Source organism: Panulirus ornatus, chromosome 65 (assembly GCF_036320965.1).
Source record: "Panulirus ornatus isolate Po-2019 chromosome 65, ASM3632096v1, whole genome shotgun sequence".
Lineage (NCBI taxonomy): Eukaryota > Metazoa > Arthropoda > Malacostraca > Decapoda > Palinuridae > Panulirus > Panulirus ornatus.
In genome coordinates, this window is record NC_092288.1 from 24,203,975 (window position 1) to 24,223,087 (window position 19,113).

General features: G+C 43.1%; 2 protein-coding genes across 4 annotated transcripts in view; both read left to right on the forward strand.

The window, feature by feature from the left end:
* Positions 1-19,113, forward strand: part of l(1)G0289 (lethal (1) G0289) — a 523,775-nt gene that overhangs the window by 362,238 nt on the left and 142,424 nt on the right. The gene's annotated exons all lie outside the window — the stretch shown is intronic.
* Positions 1,653-11,132, forward strand: LOC139746647 (uncharacterized). Of its 2 annotated transcripts, none has more exons than XM_071658071.1 (4): positions 1,653-1,823; positions 9,219-10,026; positions 10,147-10,673; positions 11,013-11,132. In XM_071658071.1, the coding sequence occupies exons 2-3, from the start codon at positions 9,219-9,221 to the stop codon at positions 10,644-10,646; spliced, it is 1,308 nt and encodes a 435-aa protein (XP_071514172.1). In that variant the 5' UTR covers positions 1,653-1,823; the 3' UTR covers positions 10,647-10,673; positions 11,013-11,132. The 2 variants fall into 2 exon arrangements, with proteins under 2 accessions (XP_071514172.1, XP_071514173.1); XM_071658072.1 differs by lacking the exon at positions 11,013-11,132 and adding an exon at positions 10,858-10,989.

Here is a 19,113-nt window from a genome sequence, read left to right on the forward strand (position 1 = left end):
TTTCTGCTATCCTTACTCATGTTTTCATCACCCTCCTTACTCATTGTTTAATCAGTGGTCTTTGCTTATTCTTGAAGATGTTGTAATGGAAGGGCGAAACATTGACAACTCGTAGGTACCCTGTTATACAGGTTTACCTAAAATGATGCAAAATAAGAATTTAATGGGAGGGGGTGTTTAGGAGAAATCTTCAAACAAGTACTGAAAAGAACTTAGGTGATTAGACAACAAATGCATCCACTAACTATTCATCAATTAATGTTCAACCAAGTGCATAATGTATGAACCTTACTAATTACTCTTTATGTCTACATATCCCTTACCCATGTGCTTATCCAAGAGTGTGGAAATGAAAATATCAAGCTCATCTTAAGCACTTGTATGATTAATTAATTAGTAACTACCATATCTCTCATAGGTAATACCTCGACTGTGTATTTTCTGCTAAATTGCTGACTACATTCAGTAGACCGGTATATTTATGTATTCATTTATTTATATATTTACATGGCCTTCCTTAGGGCAGTGGTTTATGTTGCTGGCCAAGAGTCATTATGGGCCGGCCTGACCACGGACCTGCACAGGTTCGAATCCTGGGCTTGGCAGTTGGCCCACTCCAAACCCAGGTAGTAGGTGTTCATCACCCCATCAGGGCTGGCTGATGATTGGTTACCTTTAGGCTGGGGTGAGAGTGTATGTTTGCGTACATACAGAAGAGCAAAGACAAGGTATATATGTACAATATTAAGAGACAGGGCAACATGAGTAAAACTCTCATCCCCTTAACACTCGCTTAGTAATCACAGTATATATATATATATATATATATATATATATATATATATTTATTGTACTTTGTCGCTGTTTCCCGCGTTGTCGAGGTAGCGCAAGGAAACAGAGTGCTTATATAATGCTGAGTAGTATGTGTTGGATGGGAAACCTTTAAGCCATATGAATTACACAACAAAAATACACATATTCAGACTCGCCCACACAGTCCACCAGAGAATATATAACATAGAACCCCAAAAATATTGACATATAACAACTGGAGAAGTGTCATTGGAAAAAAAAAAAAAAATGAAACCAATTTCTTTAAATATGGGAACTTGTTAACCATCAGTTCACATCTCGGAGAGATTAACAATACAACCACCATGGCGTATTTTATGGGGTTCCTGCTGCTTCAAGGCTGCGCTCCAATCAGGAACAGGGACAGTATGGATGCCTTTGAAGCACGTTCAATTGACAAAACTTGCAGTAAATACGGGCATTTTAATGTTAAAGACGTTACACTTGCAATGATAAAGGTTAGTTTATTATCACCTCTTCATTTATGATGTTTGCCTTAGCTGGGATAGGACTGTCCATGTTGTAATTAGCCGCTGATGGCGACAAATTCATAACTGGTTGTAATGTGTTCGAGTTGGGACGGTGTCTCTGTGTTGGCGAAATACGTATGGTAATTAACAATTCATTGAGCCTTGGAAAGTGAAGGAAAACGTAAGACATTCGTGTATGCAAATGTATAACTTGAGATAATGCATGGCACATCACTGCACATCTACCCTTGTTAGTACGATGGGAGAACTGATAAGGCTGGCGACGCCCTCAGCAGATAATGTGAGGCTACTGAAGTGCCCTTGATAACGTGAGGCCCTCCGGTGTGTGTGTGGAGAGCCCTCAGACGTCAGTGCACACACCCGGGGAGATGGTGTGTATGCAGAAACCTGTCATGTGATGCCTCATGACGCAAAGGCCAAGTTTCCGCGTCTGGGCCATTGTATTGGATTAACTTGCCACTGGTCAGCTTCTGTGTTGAGGTGAGTTAAAAAAGTGAAATACGTGCTGGGAATGGCTGTGGTGTGGGGAGGTACAAGTGAGGAGGGATCATGTTGAGCGAGTTTATATATTCAAGCAGGAATCTTCTAGAGAGGAATTAAAGCATTTTTATCTCTTAAATTAACTTTTAAAGTAATGTCTGGTGACTACAGAGCAATCGTTTTATCATGATTTCCTGTAGAGCGTATCTTTAGGAAGGCTTGAACAGTATAGTTTACTCTGAAAACATGTCCATAGAAGACTCTTAATGAATGTATTTCAGTAGAAAGGCTATTTTTAAGGAAAAGAACTTGACTACATTAATACAGATCCCGCCATGATGAAGCTTGTCTTTCCTATATGATAGCTAGCTCTCCAGCACAAAGTCGAACCCATCTAACATAAGGCCTGTGTGAACCTCTCTTCCCTTAACAGTCTAAATAGGGTAATGGCAATGACTGTCAGTACACAGCTTATTTTAGACGAATTGGGAACCTGGGGAAAGAGAAGGGACACAAAAGACCACGGAAGTCGTGTATGTCGCACTGTCTGGTTTACTTAAGACTTAGTTCACACTAAGTCCTTGAAGTGTGACATGAGTGGCTTCCAGCCTTCAGGTTGCAAGTCATCTTTACCCAAGGGCCTTCCTGACTCAACTGATGACCCCAAACTGCCTAGTTACAACTATCGTTTGTTGACAATTAGTGGGATCTAATAGGCTTGCTATCTAACGTGCTTGTTCGAGCCACGAGCTGTTAGGTATTTCTCTAGATCTTCCATTAACTGATCCTCACATATATATCTGGTAGCGGGATGGGAGGCGTCAGCTGACTCCTCGTCTGTTAGCAGACTCGAACAGAAACCTTGGCCATGTTAACGGCTGGTGTCCGGAAACGGTCAACTAACGGGGTTATATTGTACGTCCTCCTGTTTGACACCCGTTATATAACAGGAACGGATACAGTAGGTCTTGAGAAGAAGAATCTAAAGTTGGTCAAAGAATTTAGCATTCATTTCCAAGAGGATGTGTCCCCCAAACATGACGCTCAAATATGCATCTCATTAATTACCTGGGATTTCAGAATTCACAGAGAGGTTAAAGAATTTCTAAAATAAAAAGGAATAAACAAAATAAAAGGTTAATGAACAATGGGGTCAGGTCAGGCGTGCGGCTTTTATTCTAGTTCATATATTAATGAAGGAAAATAAAAGTCACCAGGCTCAGAAATATTAAAATTTGATAAATAAAACCAGTTTACAGACGGTAATTTTATGGGATTAGGGAATATTTTTGATTTTTCAAAATGGTAGCCAAGATTTGTCCCAATTATCTTGTTAAGTGTGGTAGGATTCGGTGGAGGTAGTATTTTAAGGATCTAAAGTGTGGTAGGAATCTTTGAAGATGAAATTTTAGGGATCTGATGTGTGGTGGTTTAAGTGTGGTAGGAATCAGTGGAGGTAACATTTTAGGGATCTGATGTATGGTGGTTTAAGTGTGGTAGGAATCGTTGGAAATAACATTTTAGGGATCTGATGTGTGGTGGTTTAAGTGTGGTAGGAATCAGTGGAGGTAACATTTTAGGGATCTGATGTGTAGTGGTTTAAGTGTGGTAGGAATCGTTGGAGATGATATTTTAGGGATCTGATGTGTGGTAATGGTAGTTACCATAGAGAAAACTAACGTTATGAGTGTAGTAGAATTAGAGGCAAGGAGAGAGAGAGAGAGAGAGAGAGAGAGAGAGAGAGAGAGAGAGAGAGAGAGAGAGAGAGAGAGAGGATAGAGAGAGAGAGAGAGAGAGAGAGAGAGAGAGAGAGAGAGAGGAAGAGAGAGAGAGAGAGAGAGAGAGAGAGAGAGAGAGAGAGAGAGAGAGAGAGAGAGGCAAAAACAGGATGGACAAGATATGGTCAAGGTCATGTTCGCTGCAGTGGACCAGAAATGGACAAAAAAATATTGAAAGTTGTGGTATTTTAAGACAGGTTTTTTTGTGTGTGTGTACTTATTGTTGTTCAGCTACTTATAAGATATGGAAAGTTGAGATGAGACTTATTAAGTCTTTGAAGGTGTATGATATAAAGGTACATTACATTATTTTGCTTTACTTCTTTTAAAATAAGGAACCATAGGCATAAATAATGTGATCCTTTGTATAAATGGTATTGCGTTGAATTTGATGTTTTAGATTTTATTTGGTGAATTATATTAGTTTTTTTGCTATTTCTATATCCTAAATCTGGGTTTTGTTTTAGAATTTTGTAATTTTGATTATACATCCTTTACATTTGTTAATATTACTGCTAGAATGAATTCATGATTCGTGGCTCATCATTTAACCTGAATTATTTGATGATATATTGTGTGTCTTGGTTGTCAATAAACTTCATGATTTTCAATTAATTTTGTCCATGTCTCTGGTTGGTTGGTGGGTAACTTGCAAACCCTAATTTTGTTGAATCCAAATTGATTAGGTTTGTGTGACGTGAGTGTATATATCTTTCTACATATGTGTTTTCGGTCTTTTGAGTGCATTTTATATACTAGACCATAATTGTTCTTTTAATTGATATGAGGCCAATTACGTAGTGAGGGTAGTTAAAGGTTAATTCCTGAGATCATGTATTAAGCAAACGACAGTTGCTCTTTTCGAATTAGGTCGTTTTAAAGCAACAAGGTCAGATATTTTGTGTCTTGTGTGACCTGATATTGTAGGAGGTAACAGGGGTCGCATCCCATGCAGTGCCTCTTTCCATTTATAGGTCAAAGGTCAGAAGTGTTTAAGATGTAGTGTTGTTACAGCTGTAGGAGTGTGAGTGGCCAATGAGCGTCCCGGGATGGGCTAGGCTGGCCAGGAATTTACCAATTTGTTTAATCTTGATCTTAGACAGTTTGAGGGCCGAGCTGTGGCGAAAATTACATAATTATCAGTAATGTAATCTTCGAGATGGACTAATATTTCTTATCTACGACAGAAATTATTAAGCAAGTTTCCCTCACACAAATTGGAGTTTATATATATATATATACATACATACATACATACATATATATATATATATATATATATATATATATATATATATATATATATATATATATATATATATATATACAAAACAACTGATGTTCATAACGATCATTTGGCTTGGTAATTAGCACATAACTGATGTATTTATCTGCGTGGACACTTTAAAAGCAATGAGTTCCCATGATATTGGAACTTAACATTGTTGCTTTGAGATGGGCTACATGTTTATCCTCTTTTTCTTTTTAATTTCCGGATTTCGTCAACAAGTGGTTACACTCTAGCATCGTCAATGGATGGAAGGACTTACAGTTTCAAGGACCTTCTTGGTCCGAACGAATCCATCATTTCCCTGCTCCTGAATGGAGTGCTGCCCCGAAGCTGCAGAAGGCCCATGATTTAGGAGTCCTAGGGTTATATATATATATATATATATATATATATATATATATATATATATATATATATATATATATATATATATATTGTATTTTTATCATACTTTGTCGCTGTCTCCCGCGTTAGCGAGGTACCGCAAGGGAATAGACGAAAGAATGGCCCAACCCATCCACATACACATGTATATACATACACGTCCACACATTCACATATACATACCTATGCATTTTAACGTATACATACATACACATACACAGACATATACATATATACACATGCTCATATTTATACTTGCTGCCTTCATCCATTCTCGTCGCCACCCCGCTGCACATGAAATGACACCCCCCCCTCCCTCCACGGGCGCGTGCCAGGTAGCGCTAGGAAAAGACAACAAAGGCCACAGTTGTTCACACTCAGTCTCTAGCTGTCATGTATAATGCACCGAAACCACAGCTCCCTTTCCACATCCATCCATACTTGTCCCTCAACCCTACTGAACCTTATAACCTTGCTCTTATTCACATTTACTCTCAGCTTTCTTTTTTCACACACTTTACCAAACTCAGTCACCAGCTTCTGCAGTTTCTCACCCGAATCAGCCACCAGCGCTGTGTCATCAGCGAACAACAACTGACTCACTTCCCAAGTCCTCTCATCCACAACAGACTGCATACTTGCCCCTCTCTCCAAAACTCTTGCATTCACCTCCCTAACAACCCCATCCATAAACAAATTAGACAACCATGGAGACATCACACACCCCTCCCGCAAACTGACACTCACTGAGAACCAATCACTTTCCTCCCCTCCTACTTGTACACATGCCTTACATCCTAGATGAAAACTTTTCACTGCTTCCAGCATCTTGCCTCCCATACCATATACTCTTACTACCTTCCACAGAGCATCTCTATCATATGCTTTCTCCAGATCCATAAAAGCTACATACAAAGCCATTTGTTTCTCCAAGTATTTCTCACATACATTCTTCAAAGCAAACACCTGATCCACACATCCTCTACCACTTCTGAAACCACATTGCTCTTCCCCAGTCTGATGCTCTGTACATGCCTTCACCCTCTCAGTCAATATCCTCCCATATAATGTCCCAGGAATACTCAACAAGCTTATTCCTCTGTAATTTGAACACTCACCTTCATGCCCCTTTGCCTTTATGCAATAGCACTATGCATGCATTCCGCCAATGTTCAGGCACTTCACCATGAACCATATATCCATTGAATATTCTCACCAACCAGTGAAAAACACAGTCACTCCCTTTTTTGATAAATGACACTGCAATACCATCCAAACCCGCCGCCTTGCCGGGTTTCATCTTCTGCAAAGATTTCACTACCTCTTCTCTGTTTACCAAACCATTCTCCCTAACCCTCTCACTTTGCACACCACCGCGACCAAAACACCTTTTATCTGCCACTCTGTCATCAAGCACATTCAACAGACCTTAAAAATAATCACTCCATCTCCTTCTTACTTCACCACTCCTTGTTATTACCTCCCCATTAGCCCCCTTCACTGATGTTCCCATTTGCTTTCTTGGCTTACGCACTTTATTTACTTCCTTTCAAAACATCTTTTTATTCTCCCTAAAATTTAATGATACTCTCGCACCCCAACTCTCATTTGCCCTCTTTTTCACCTCTTGCACCTTTCTCTTGACCTCCTGCCTCTTTCTTTTATACATCTCCCGGTCATTTGCATTATTTCCCTGCAAAAACGTCCAAATGCCTCTCTCTTCTTTTTCACTAACAATCTTACTTCTTCATTCCACCACTCTACCTTTTCTAATCTGCCCACCTCCCACCTTTCTCATGCCACAAGCATCTTTTGCGCAAGCCATCACTGCTTCCCTAAATACATCACATTCCTCCCCCACTCCCTTTACGTCATTTGCTTTCACCTTTTTCCATTCTGCACTCAATCTTTCCTGGTACTTCCTCACGCAAGTCTCCTTTCCAAGCTCACTTACTCTCACCACTCTCATCACCCCAACATTCTCTTTTCTTTTCTGAAAACTTTACAAATCATCACCTTTGCCTCCACAAGATAATGATCAGACATCCCTCCAGTTGCACCTCTCAGCACATTAACATCCAAAAGTCTCTCTTTCACGCGCCTATCAATTAACAGGTAATCCAGTAACGCTCTCTGGCCATCTCTCCTACTTACATACATATACTTATGTATATCTCTCTTTTTAAACCAGGTATTCCCAATCACCAGTCTTTTTTCAGCACATAAATCTACAAGCTCTTCACCATTACCATTTACAACACTGAACACCCCATGTACACCAATTATTCCCTCAACTGCCATATTACTCACCTTTGCATTCAAATCACCCATCACTATAACCCGGTCTCGTGCATCAAAACTACTAACACACTCACTCAGCTGCTCCCAAAACACTTGCCTCTCATGATCTTTCTTCTCATGCCCAGGTGCATATGCACCAATAATCACCCATCTCTCTCCATCTACTTTCAGTTTTACCCATGTCAGTGTAGAGTTTACTTTCTTACACTCTATCACATACTCCAACAACTCCTGCTTCAGGAGTAGTGGTACTCCTTCCCTTGCTCTTGTCCTCTCACCTACCCCTGAGTTTACTCCCAAGACATTCCCAAACCACTCTTCCCCTTTACCCTTGAGCTTCATTTCACTCAGAGCCAAAACATCCAGGTTTCTCTCCTCAAACATACTACCTATCTCTCCCATTTTCTCATCTTGGTTACATCCACACACATTTAGACACCCCAATCTGAGCATTCGAGGAGGATGAGCACTCTCCGCATGACTCCTCCTTCTGTTTCCCTTTTTAGAAAGTAAAATACAAGGAGGGGAGGGTTTCTAGCCCCCCGCTCCCGTCCCCTTTAGCTGTCTTTTATGAAACGCGGGGAATGCGTGGGAAGTATTCTTTCTCCCCGTTCCCCAGGGATAGGGGAGAATATGTATATAATATACATATATATATATATATATATATATATATATATATATATATATATATATATATATATATATATATATAAACCTCTGCACCGCAGTGGATTTCACCATTGATGACGTTGCTGATGTGAATGTGAGCAGCAGAAGCACCAGCGCTCTGGGGACACAGGTCAACAGGTCCGTGGTTCCCTGCTTGCTTCAGTGGGACACTCCATTCTTATGCCGGATCTCCCCTTCCCAAGTCACGTGTGACGATGTCAGTATATCTTTCCTTCTGTTTATGTAATCATCTATCTATCAACCTATCTATCTGTCTATCTGTCTGTTACTGGTTCGTATGCCGGGTTCGGCTATCTGACAGCATATCGATGTCCTATATACCCCATCGCTCCAGTTCGCTGAATCCCATGCATGCCTCTCACCCTCCTGCATGTTTACGCCTCGAACATTCCAAACTTCGTCCGCTCCATCTCTCCTCCACCTCCTCCTCCTTCTCGATGGCATTCATCTCCTTGTTCCCTCAGTTCTGACTCATATTGGTCGTATATCATCCATATATGATTACTTCGATAAGCTGGTACCTATGATAACTTCGTTATGCCGTTTATTATAATGAATAAATGGGATAAGGTGTTACGTCACTGTTGATCAGAGGTATAAGGTATTTATTGTGATACTTTGGCATGCATAAGTCATGTCATACAATAACATGGACGAGTGTGAGTTGAAATATATTTCCACCATATGTAGTCTTAAGATATATGTGGTTCTACATACACACTTATATATATATGGCCCAGGATATATCTAGGTCTTGCTTTTCGAGGAAATGTAGTTCATGTTTCCTTAAGGAGTGGTAGGTAGATGGGTTGGAAGAGTGTATTTAACTCGCTCTGTTTCTTTCCTTACGCTTCTTCTTTTTAGCATTTGATGCTGTTCTTCATCTCGTGTGCGAGAGTCAAACTCAAGATATATCTACCGCATATTTTTTTTTACATTTTCTTTCAGATGACAATGAGTTATGTGAAGGTGACGATAGTGTTAATCATGTTAAGGATAATGTCACGAGCACTCACGCTCCCGGCTGAAGCTACACTGACACTTGACCGACCATCACATGACCACATCGCCTTCAGAATGTCTGAAATTCAGGACGCGAGGTCTTCAACGAATGTGGATGATGATGACGTCAGAGGCGACAACCTCCTGCTGAACCCCGACGTTAAAACGGAGGATCGAGTCCCCATTTTCCGTGATTTTGTGACGACTAAGAATTACAAAGGCAGGAGAATGTGGAGGGCTTCTGGAGGGGCGCTGCCCTTGGCGACACCGACCGCTGGAAGAAGAAGGTCTGGAAAGGAGTTTCCAGACGACGTAAAGTCGAAAAAACGTGATGGGAGAATCCTTGACCATCCTCTGCTCCACCTGCTTGTTCCTGCTCGCAAAGGACCTCGCCTGTCCCACCCCGTTGTCCCAGAGCACAGAGCGCCCTCTCCCTCCCCCAGCAGCGGGAGGACAAGTGAGTTTACCCCCAGTCGTGCATCCAGTACCCGGCCGCCCAGGGAGGGAGGGCTGCTCGCTCCGACCACACTAGGGAGCGAGTACGTTCCCCTCTGGTCCTCCGGCGTGGCCATTAGCCACGCCTCACACCCGACGCCGACCCAGAGCCTCGGGAGCCCAACTGACGAAGGGGCGCGCGGCCTCGCTGACGCAGCGGCGCTGGGTTCCTCCGTCAGTGCGGACGTGGGCGATGGCACGAGAGAGAAGCAAACCACGTCCCCCTCGTACTCCAACCTTGACGACAACATCAGCGACTGTAAGTGAGGCAGATAGACATACCTTGCTGTAAATACCTCATGACAATGACACGTTCCTCACCCCCTCACTCCCTCATTGTCCCCCCCATTTAACTCATTCTTTCCCCCTCCTTCGGCAGTGGAGTTTTTCTGGTCGTGGGAGGCCATCCTGCTGGTGAGCCTCCCAGGGGCGTGGCTGGCCACGGTGGCTGTGCTATGCCTCCTCACCCGCTCCGCCCTGGGCAAGAGGCTCCTGGCCAAGCTGTGTCCAGCCTCGCCGGGGACCAGGGAACCCGAGGCGGGACACGGGATCGGCTTCATCGACGGCAGCCCCGGGATGAGGCGACGCCTGACGCAGACCGGGGACATGCTGGCGGCGGTGGCCTGCACGGCTGGACGCTACACGGAGGAGGAGGGAGACGGAGGGGACGACAAGGAGCCGGCGGAGCAGACGATGGGAAGGGGCGAGGATGAAGGACTAGGAGGGTGTGTGGGGCCTGACGACGCGTCGGACAGCGATGTGTGGCGCCTGCAGCAGCAGGGTCGCCAGCCCCTGCCGGAGGCCAGGGAGGAGTCGCTGGCGGAGTACCAGAAGGTGTTGAGGAAACTCTCCCTGATCCAGGAGGAGATGTCTCCCTGACACACACCCCCCCCTGCCCTGCCGCAGGTGAGGGAGAGACCATCTCCCTCCCGCAGGTGAGGGAGGTTTTCTACCTCCCTGCCGCAGGTGAAGGAGGTTTTCTACCTCCCTGCCGCAGGTGAAGGAGGTTTTCTACCTCCCTGCCGCAGGTGAAGGAGGTTTTCTACCTCCCTGCCGCAGGTGAAGGAGGTTTTCTACCTCCCTGCCGCAGGTGAGGGAGGTTCTCTACCTCCCTGCCGCAGGTGAAGGAGGTTTTCTACCTCCCTGCCGCAGGTGAAGGAGGTTTTCTATCTCCCTGCCGCAGGTGAAGGAGGTTCTCTACCTCCCTGCCGCAGGTGAAGGAGGTTTTCTACCTCCCTGCCGCAGGTGAGGGAGGTTCTCTACCTCCCTGCCGCAGGTGAAGGAGGTTCTCTACCTCCCTGCCGCAGGTGAGGGAGGTTCTCTACCTCCCTGCCGCAGGTGAGGGAGGTTCTCCCTCCCTGCCGCAGGTGAGGGAGATTCTCTACCTCCCTGCCGCAGGTGAGGGAGATTCTCTGCCTCCCTGCCGCAGGTGAAGGAGGTTCTCTACCTCCCTGCCGCAGGTGAAGGAGGTTTTCTACCTCCCTGCCGCAGGTGAAGGAGGTTCTCTACCTCCCAGCCGCAGGTGAGGGAGGTTCTCTACCTCCCTGCCGCAGGTGAGGGAGGTTCTCCCTCCCTGCCGCAGGTGAGGGAGGTTCTCTACCTCCCTGCCGCAGGTGAGGGAGGTTTTCTACCTCCCTGCCGCAGGTGAAGGAGGTTCTCTACCTCCCAGCCGCAGGTGAGGGAGGTTCTCTACCTCCCTGCCGCAGGTGAGGGAGGTTCTCCCTCCCTGCCGCAGGTGAGGGAGGTTCTCTACCTCCCTGCCGCAGGTGAGGGAGGTTTTCTACCTCCCTGCCGCAGGTGAAGGAGGTTCTCTACCTCCCTGCCGCAGGTGAGGGAGGTTCTCCCTCCCTGCCGCAGGTGAGGGAGGTTCTCTACCTCCCTGCCGCAGGTGAGGGAGGTTTTCTACCTCCCTGCCGCAGGTGAAGGAGGTTCTCTACCTCCCAGCCGCAGGTGAGGGAGGTTCTCTACCTCCCTGCCGCAGGTGAGGGAGGTTCTCCCTCCCTGCCGCAGGTGAGGGAGATTCTCTACCTCCCTGCCGCAGGTGAGGGAGATTCTCTGCCTCCCTGCCGCAGGTGAGGGAGGTTTTCTACATCCCTGCCGCAGGTGAAGGAGGTTTTCTACCTCCCTGCCGCAGGTGAAGGAGGTTCTCTACCTCCCTATCGCAGGTGAGGGAGGTTTTCTACCTCCCTGCCGCAGGTGATGGAGGTTCTCTACCTCCCTGCCGCAGGTGAAGGAGGTTCTCTACCTCCCTGCCGCAGGTGAAGGAGGTTCTCTACCTCCCTGCCGCAGGTGAAGGAGGTTCTCTACCTCCCTGCCGCAGGTGAGGGAGATTCTCTACCTCCCTGCCGCAGGTGAGGGAGGTTCTCTACCTCCCTGCCGCAGGTAAGGGAGGTTCTCCCTCCTTACCGCAGGTGCAGAGTTCGCGTTTCCTCCCTGCCGCAGGCGAGGGAGGCCCTCAGTGCCGCACGCGATGTAAGCTCTGCCGCAGGGGAGGGAGGCCTTCTGTGCCGCAGGTGAGGGAGGCCCTCTGTGCCGCAGGTGAGGGAGGCCCTCTGTGCCGCAGGTGCGGGATTCTCACTCCCTCCCTGCCGCACATAGGGGGGGGGGTCTTTTCTACCCCCTCAACGCTCAATCAATAACATCTTAGAAATGAAAGATTATATCAAAAAAAAAAAAAAAACCAAATTTCTAAAAAAAAGGTAACATTTTTGTATCAAATTTTCGTATATTTTTGAAGAATTTTCCAAATTAATAAATAATAGAATTAAAGAACATATGCACAAGACGTTTTCTATACCCTCTCGTTCCGTCGACAATTTTCATGACGTCTTAGAAAACGGGCGTTAACGAACATGGGTTGTGTAAAGTAGGCGGGGCGTATTGAACGACCCCTGGGTAGGATAGCATAGTAGAGGGTCGTACCTTCGGAATGAGGGGTCGTACCATCGTAGTGAGGGGTCGTAATTTCGTAACGAAGGGTCGTAGTGAGGGTCGTACCTTCGTAACGAAGGGTCGTACCATCGTAATATAGGGTCGTACCATCGTAACAAAGGGTCGTACCATTGTAATATATGGTCGTACCATCGTAATATAGGGTCGTACCATCGTAAAATAGGGTCGTACCATCGTATTGAATGGTCATATCATCGTAATATAGGGTCGTACCTTCGTAACAAAGGGTCGTACCATTGTAATGTATGGTCATACCATCGTAATATAGGGTCGTACCATCGTGATATAGGGTCGTACCATCGTAACGAAGGGTCGTACCATCGTAATATAGGGTCGTACTATCGTAATATAGGGTCGTTCCATCGTAATGTAGGGTCGTACCATCGTAATATAGGGTCGCACCATCGTAACGAAGGGTCGTACCATCGTAATATAGTGTCGTACCATCGTAATATAGGGTCGTACCATCGTAATATAGTGTCGTACCATCGTAATATAGGGTCGTACCATCGTAATATAGGGTCGTACCATCGTAATATAGGGTCGTACCATCGTAATGTAGGATCGTACCATCGTAATATAGGGTCGTACCATTGTAATGTAGGGTCATACCATCGTACTGAATGGTCGTATTATCGTGATATAGGGTCGTACCATCGCAATATAGGGTCGTACCATCGTAATATAGGGTCGTACCATCGTAATATAGGGTCGTACCATTGTAATGTAGGGTCATACCATCGTATTGAATGGTCGTATTATCGTGATATAGGGTCGTACCATCGTAATATAGGGTCGTACCATCGTGATATAGGGTCGTACCATCGTAACGAAGGGTCGTACCATCGTAATATAGGGTCGTACTATCGTAATATAGGGTCGTTCCATCGTAATGTAGGGTCGTACCATCGTAATATAGGGTCGCACCATCGTAACGAAGGGTCGTACCATCGTAATATAGTGTCGTACCATCGTAATATAGGGTCGTACCATCGTAATATAGTGTCGTACCATCGTAATATAGGGTCGTACCATCGTAATATAGGGTCGTACCATCGTAATATAGGGTCGTACCATCGTAATGTAGGATCGTACCATCGTAATATAGGGTCGTACCATTGTAATGTAGGGTCATACCATCGTACTGAATGGTCGTATTATCGTGATATAGGGTCGTACCATCGCAATATAGGGTCGTACCATCGTAATATAGGGTCGTACCATCGTAATATAGGGTCGTACCATTGTAATGTAGGGTCATACCATCGTATTGAATGGTCGTATTATCGTGATATAGGGTCGTACCATCGTAATATAGGGTCGTACCTTCGTATTGAAGGGTCGTACCATCGTAATAAATTGTTTTAGAAATTTGTTAAACTTTAAAAAGAATGACATTTTCTAAGTAACATCTGATTGAACTTATAAGATTATAAGTACCGGAAAGAATCGTGTCTAAGTAAGGTTATGTGGTTGTTGTTTTATTAATAACTGTTGTTATAACCAAAAGGAATCGTGAGCTGGTTTATTTAATTAAACCGTGCGAACTGAGTCACTTGGCTAATTTGCATATTCAGTTAATACTTTCACCATTTTTTTAGTGTGTTCGTTGTCTTAGCCATTTATTTATTAAGATAAATTGTATAGGATATATATATATATATATATATATATATATATATATATATATATATATATATATATATATATATATATATATTTACTTTCAAGATTGAACAGAGGTTGTGATATAAACTGAGAAAAATAGTTATTTGTAACCCCCTCCCCGTGTCTTCAAAACCCCCCCCTGCTAATGTAGGCCCGGCCAACATGAAGTCGTCAGGCCACAAGATGATTGGCTGACAAGGATGGGTTGTTAAGGCAACAACAACAACCACCACCTTGCCCTGATGACGTAATTGGCGAGGTTGTTGCATGCCACTTGCGCTCGGTGACTGAAACATTTTGAAAACGATGCATGACGCCCTTTTTAAAGGCATGTTTATCTATTTGTACTGAACGGAAGAGGGAGGTATACACCATCATGCAACTATGGACACTTCTATTTGCGTTTTACATTCACTATCTCATCATTCAGTTTATTCCATTCATACGCCACTCTTATACTCTTCTTACTCACCTTATTCCATTCATCCGCCACTCTTGTACTCTTCTTACTCACCTTATTCCATTCATACGCCACTCTTGTACTCTGCTTACTCACCTTATTCCATTCATACGCCACTCTTGTACTCCTCTTACTCACCTTATTCCATTCATACGCCACTCTTGTACTCTTCTTACTCACCTTATTCCATTCATACGCCACTCTTGTACTCTGCTTACTCACCTTATTCCATTCATACGCCACTCTTGTACTCCTCTTACTCATCTTATTCCATTCATACGCCACTCTTGTACTCTGCTTACTCACCTTATTCCATTCATACGCCACTCTTGTACTCTGCTTACTCACCTTATTCCATTCATACGCCACTCTTGTACTCTTCTTACTCAGTTTATTCCATTCATACGCCACTCTTGTACTCTTCTTACTCACCTTATTCCATTCATACGCCACTCTTGTACTCTTCTTACTCACCTTATTCCATTCATACGCCACTCTTGTACTCTTCTTACTCAGTTTATTCCATTCATACGCCACTCTTGTACTCTTCTTACTCACCTTATTCCATTCATACGCCACTCTTGTACTCTGCTTACTCACCTTATTCCATTCATACGCCACTCTTGTACTCTGCTTACTCACCTTATTCCATTCATACGCCACTCTTGTACTCTTCTTACTCAGTTTATTCCATTCATACGCCACTCTTGTACTCTTCTTACTCACCTTATTCCATTCATACGCCACTCTTGTACTCTTCCTACTCACCTTATTCCATTCATACGCCACTCTTGTACTCTTCTTACTCAGTTTATTCCATTCATACGCCACTCTTGTACTCTTCTTACTCACCTTATTCCATTCATACGCCACTCTTGTACTCTGCTTACTCACCTTATTCCATTCATACGCCACTCTTGTACTCTTCTTACTCAGTTTATTCCATTCATACGCCACTCTTGTACTCTTCTTACTCAGTTTATTCCATTCATACGCCACTCTTGTACTCTTCTTACTCACCTTATTCCATTCATACGCCACTCTTGTACTCTTCTTACTCACCTTATTCCATTCATCCACCACTCTTGTACTCTGCTTACTCACCTTATTCCATTCATACGCCACTCTTGTACTCTGCTTACTCACTTATTCCATCCATCCACTACTCTTGTACTCGTATTACTCACCTTATTCCATTCATACGCCACTCTTGTACTCTTCTTACTCACCTTATTCCATTCATACGCCACTCTTGTACTCTGCTTACTCACTTATTCCATCCATCCACTACTCTTGTACTCGTATTACTCACCTTATTCCATTCATACGCCACTCTTGTACTCTGCTTACTCACTTATTCCATCCATCCAATACTCTTGTACTCGTATTACTCACCTTATTCCATTCATACGCCACTCTTGTACTCTGCTTACTCACCTTATTCCATTCATCCACCACTCTTGTAGTCTTCTTACTCACCTTATTCCATTCATACGCCACTCTTGTACTCTGCTTACTCACTTATTCCATCCATCCAATACTCTTGTACTCGTATTACTCACCTTATTCCATTCATACGCCACTCTTCCATAAAAGTTCCTCTGGGTTTCTTTTTTTTAACAAGTTTTTTTGCATAATTTCATGTTATTTCCTCTGGTTGTTTTATCTTAACATCTTTCAGAGAAGTGTTCATGTGTCTGCGTCATCAGGCTGAATTAAAAACCTTTTGGAGATTGTGATCAGGTCACCCCTCAATCTTCTCTCTTCCATGGTGGGCAATTTTAAGACCAAAAAAAGAAATTATAAACGCAGTTCACTTGATTCATTTACCATCTTTGCTGCTTTCCTCTGGAGTCTAAACCTTCACTGTATTTTTATTTTTTGTGTTTTTCTGAGTGTAGTTACCAAACTTGAGAGCTATATCCTAGTCTTGGCATTTTTTGAGAACTATATCCTAGCCTTGGCCTTTTTAAGAACTATATCCTAGTCGTGGCCTTTTTGAGAACTATATCCTAGTCTTGGCCTTTTAGAGAACTATATCCTAGTCTTGGCCTTTTGGAGAACTATATCCTAGTCTTGGCCTTTTTGAGAACAATATCATAGTCTTGGCCTTTTAGAGAACTATATCCTAGTCTTGGCCTTTTAGAGAACTATATCCTAGTCTTGGCCTTTTAGAGAACTATATCCCTAGCCTTGGCCTTTTTGAGAACTATATCCTAGTCGTGGCCTTTTTTGAGAGCTATATCCTAGTCTTGGCCTTTTAGAGAACTATATCCTAGTCGTGGCCTTTTTTGAGAGCTATATCCTAGTCTTGGCCTTTTAGAGAACTATATCCTAGTCGTGGCCTTTTTGAGAACTATATCCTAGTCTTGGCCTTTTTGAGAACTATATCCTAGCCTTGGCCTTTTTGAGAACTATATCCTAGTCTTGGCCTTTTAGAGAACTATATCCTAGTCTTGGCCTTTTTTGAGAACTATATCCTAGCCTTGGCCTTTTTGAGAACTATATCCTAGTCTTGGCCTTTTAGAGAACTATATCCTAGTCGTGGCCTTTTTGAGAACTATATCCTAGCCTTGGCCTTTTAGAGAACTATATCCTAGTCTTGGCCTTTTAGAGAACTATATCTTAGTCTTGGCCTTTTAGAGAACTATATCCTAGCCTTGGCCTTTTTGAGAACTATATCCTAGTCTTGGCCTTTTAGAGAACTATATCCTAGTCTTGGCCTTTTTTGAGAACTATATCCTAGTCTCGGCCTTTTTGAGAACTATATCCTAGTCTTGGCCTTTTAGAGAACTATATCCTAGTCTTGGCCTTTTAGAGAACTATATCCTAGTCTTGGCCTTTTAGAGAACTATATCCTAGTCTCGGCCTTTTTGAGAACTATATCCTAGTCTTGGCCTTTTAGAGAACTATATCCTAGTCTTGGCCTTTTAGAGAACTATATCCTAGTCTTGGCCTTTTAGAGAACTATATCCTAGTCTTGGCCTTTTAGAGAACTATATCCTAGTCTTGGCCTTTTTAAGAACTATATCCTAGTCTTGGCCTTATATAGAATGTGCTCAGCTGGCTGAATAATTCCCTTATCTATACATTATATTTAGATACACTTCAGATATTTGCTGGGAGGTAACTTGTTTATTCCATTTACAATCATTTCTCTAACCTGGTGATTGGAATGGTAGGTTGAGGGACCAAGTCAACTCCGAGACCTCTTCTGACTTATAGATTCCTGCAGCTTATATATTAAATGGTCTATATTCTATACTGAGGCCTTTGAACGCTTGAGTTTTTACAACCTTGTTATAACTAAAAGTACATCTAGGGTTTGGTTGTGTGTGTGTGTGGTGGGGGAAGGGAGACAAAATTTGAGCTTTCAGTAAGAGGTGTTGGAGCGATTAATGAACTTGCTAAGACAATGAAGATATACTAAGAATAATAGTAATATGTCAGAATACACTGTATCTTGCGAGAACTTGGTGGTTTACGTAGGTTTTTTTTTAGGGGAGTGATGTTAAATTCAGTCGTTGATATGAATTATTTTCGTACAGAGAAATTACATTTGTTGTTCAGAAGTGTGTTGATCATGATGGAGACCAGTTTGGAATGATAATGGATTTATGGTGTTTCATGAAATAGCTGATATCAAGGTAAGGGAGTTTGGCGAAATACATCAATATGTTTTTGTTACAAATATATTACAATAAACATGAGATCGTTTGTAGGTATGTGGTAAAACACACACACACACACACACACATATATATATATATATATATATATATATATATATATATATATATATATATATATATATATATTTTCATACTATTCGCCATTTCCCGCATTAGCGAGGTAGCGCTAAGAACAGAGGACTGGACCTTTGAGGGAATATCCTCACCTGGCCCCCTTCTCTGTTCCTTCTTTTGGAAAATTAAAAAAAAAAAAAACCGAGAGGGGAGGATTTCCAGCCCCCCCGCTCCCTTCCCTTTTAGTCGCCTTCTGCGACACGCAGGGAATACGTGGCAAGTATTCTTTCTCCCGTATAACCAGGGATGATATATATATATATATATATATATATATATATATATATATATATATATATATATATATATATATATATATATATATATATATATTCCCTTCCTATGGATAATAAGAGCTAGAATGACTGAAAAAAGTATTATAAGTTTACTATATTTTTAATCCCCCCCCCCCCAACTTTGGAGTCTGTCAGTGTCCCCTTGTAAGAAAATGCAAGATTCA